Here is a 2,375-nt window from a genome sequence, read left to right on the forward strand (position 1 = left end):
TGCTGTTGCTAAGGACGTTTCTCCAAAATAGTCCACACGGGAGGAGTGATATTTTGCATTTTTTATTTCCCTATCAAGGCATTTCATTGGGAAAAGTGTCATTGCTGTCAAACATGCCAGTCTGACAAGAATCGCTTTTTTCGATACTTTCCTTGACAACCACTCGCCAATTAGACATTTTCCTTTGCAGTCGGTACGCATTTTTTTGAATCAGATTTGAGCAAGTTGTGACGTGATTTTTCAAACTGCAGTCAGACGTTGACACATCCCTTATGTGTCAACGCCTGACAGGAACCAAATTGACAGAATTGCTGTTACTTTGAGCGGTAGACACTTCAAAACTTCAAAATTTTTGCCGCAATCCGCCAACTAGATGAGTTTTTAAGGGTTCTGAACTGAACGTTTTGGTCTTTAGACTCAATCTTCCAGATAGGCGCGACTTTAATCGCGCCAAAGTGATTTTTAGGATTTATTTAAGAATTGCTGAGTTCACATACTACGTTCACTGAGTAGATCATACCTATGCATGATCATTTGGGGTTTACGCGATTTTTTTGGGGTGGGAAAAAATTGGCATTGTTGAACCGGCAGAAGTGCACTCAAAAGTGTTTGAAAAATAATCAGGCCAAAGTGCATCCAGGCGCTTTGCCGGTACAAAGCTGGAATGGCGCTTGATCTTTCCCTATTGGAGTCAATCGAGCCAGATTCCGGCAGTCTGGATAAGGAAAGCGGCTGCAGGCCGCAGGTGTTGCAACTTGGAGCTTTTACGTTGAGTGCAATCTGGATAGCGTCCACTTTGGGAAAATCAGCGAGCCGATAATGCAGCCAACTCGACTCATTTGATTAAAATCCTTTCAGTCTTCGTCCGAATCGAATGGAATGGGATGCACTATCAGTAACAACTTTTTTATTAGATCAGACGCACGTATGTGATCCGAATCGGTCCTTGGGGACTGATTCCCATCAGCATCTTTATCATCCAGGTTGTTTTTGCTGCTCAACAGCCGGCTGACTGTTCAATCAACTTGATGGCACCTTAGATGACGGCCATTTAGGCGTATCTACCACCATAATCTGCGCTTTAAAAAAGAATGATGCGGGAGTTTAACTGGCGTTAAGCAAGGGCAGCTGAAAAAACAATAACTGATGATTAAATTGATGGCATGAGAGCGAGGCCCTAATAAAACTAATGCCAATTAAGGCTGTGGTTTCAGTGCGCGGACGTTTTTGGAAGGAAAATCAAACATCGACAAAATGTGCCATTTTTGCTCGCTTGTTTCCTGCCACTAAACAACGTCTGGATGAAAGCCGCAAACTCCATTGACGTGTGATTGCATAAATTGTGCCGGGTTTTCTATCGCAGGGGCGCATCCCGCGGGATTTGGCCGATTCCTTTCCCATCCCGCTATTTGCATATTATTACAGTTTGGATTCTCGTTTTTGGGACGATTGCTTTGTGCCACCCGAGCTGTTTGCCGAATCAAAATGGCCCGATTAATAATGGATGCGGGCACGGAATGAAAAAATCCGCATGCCCTGGATTTTGTCAATTTTTCGGCAGAATTCGGCAAATCTGAAACGCAATGGCAGTGTTTGCTCTAATTGCCGGTTCGATTAAATGACCGGTTTCACCCCCATTTGACCCCAAAATTGCCAGTTTGATCCTGCTACTGAACAATTAGCAGGACGGTCGCATCCGGCACTTATTCCCGTTCGGTTCTAATCGCTTTTAAATTGATTTATCGCCGATTAATTGGCCGTTTCTTCATTAAAACTTAATAACTGCCTTCTCCCCCCAATTGCGGATTAACTTTTATGGTAGCGAAATGCAAGTAAACAGCGCAATAAACCATAAGTGTCATGCAGGGATACAGTGGCTTTATTTCACTCAGGGCTTTTTGGCAATTGCTAGTTTATCCATGTTTTTGCCGAAGCAGTCCAGGACGGTCCTGGTGGCGCTGCACTGCTCGCCTGTCTGCACCGCACTGACCTCCGCCTGGCAAAGAGCGGCCACTTCCTTAAGGGCGGCCAGTTTCTTCAGATTTCCGCGGGCTATCGGCGAAAAAGTGATGACGAAGCCGCGCTGATTGAACTGCCCGTTTTCGATGATGTGCAGCTTTGTAAAGAGACACTCTACCATGCACACCCCTGAAAAAATCGGGGGTTTAGTGGGTTTATCGGCGGGGAAATTGCAAAAAAGTTTCAGGTTTCACTCTGAAATAAAATTGTCTCGCTACTTTTCCTGAGCTCTGATTTGCTTCAAATTTTCCCCTTGTTGTCACGAAGGTCTGGGCTACAAATGCTGAAAGTTTTAACCAGATCCCGCCTCGCAGTCTCAAGCTATGATTTTCTGAATAGAGGAGAAGGTGTAGGTC

The 2,375-nt window shown here is 44.8% G+C and overlaps 1 protein-coding gene across 1 annotated transcript in view; it reads right to left on the reverse strand.

The window, feature by feature from the left end:
* Positions 1-1,861: 1,861 nt before the first annotated feature.
* LOC109546308 overlaps positions 1,862-2,375 on the reverse strand; it is a 5,969-nt gene continuing 5,455 nt past the window's right edge. The window contains exon 3 of the mRNA XM_019917226.2: positions 1,862-2,148. Coding sequence (XP_019772785.1) covers positions 1,889-2,148 — 260 coding nt within the window. The 3' untranslated portion in view covers positions 1,862-1,888. The remainder of the gene's footprint in view (positions 2,149-2,375) is intronic.

The sequence above is a fragment of the Dendroctonus ponderosae genome, unplaced genomic scaffold (genome assembly GCF_020466585.1).
Source record: "Dendroctonus ponderosae isolate FM_Combo_2020 unplaced genomic scaffold, Dpon_F_20191213v2 Dpon_F_20191213_11, whole genome shotgun sequence".
NCBI classification, from domain to species: domain Eukaryota; kingdom Metazoa; phylum Arthropoda; class Insecta; order Coleoptera; family Curculionidae; genus Dendroctonus; species Dendroctonus ponderosae.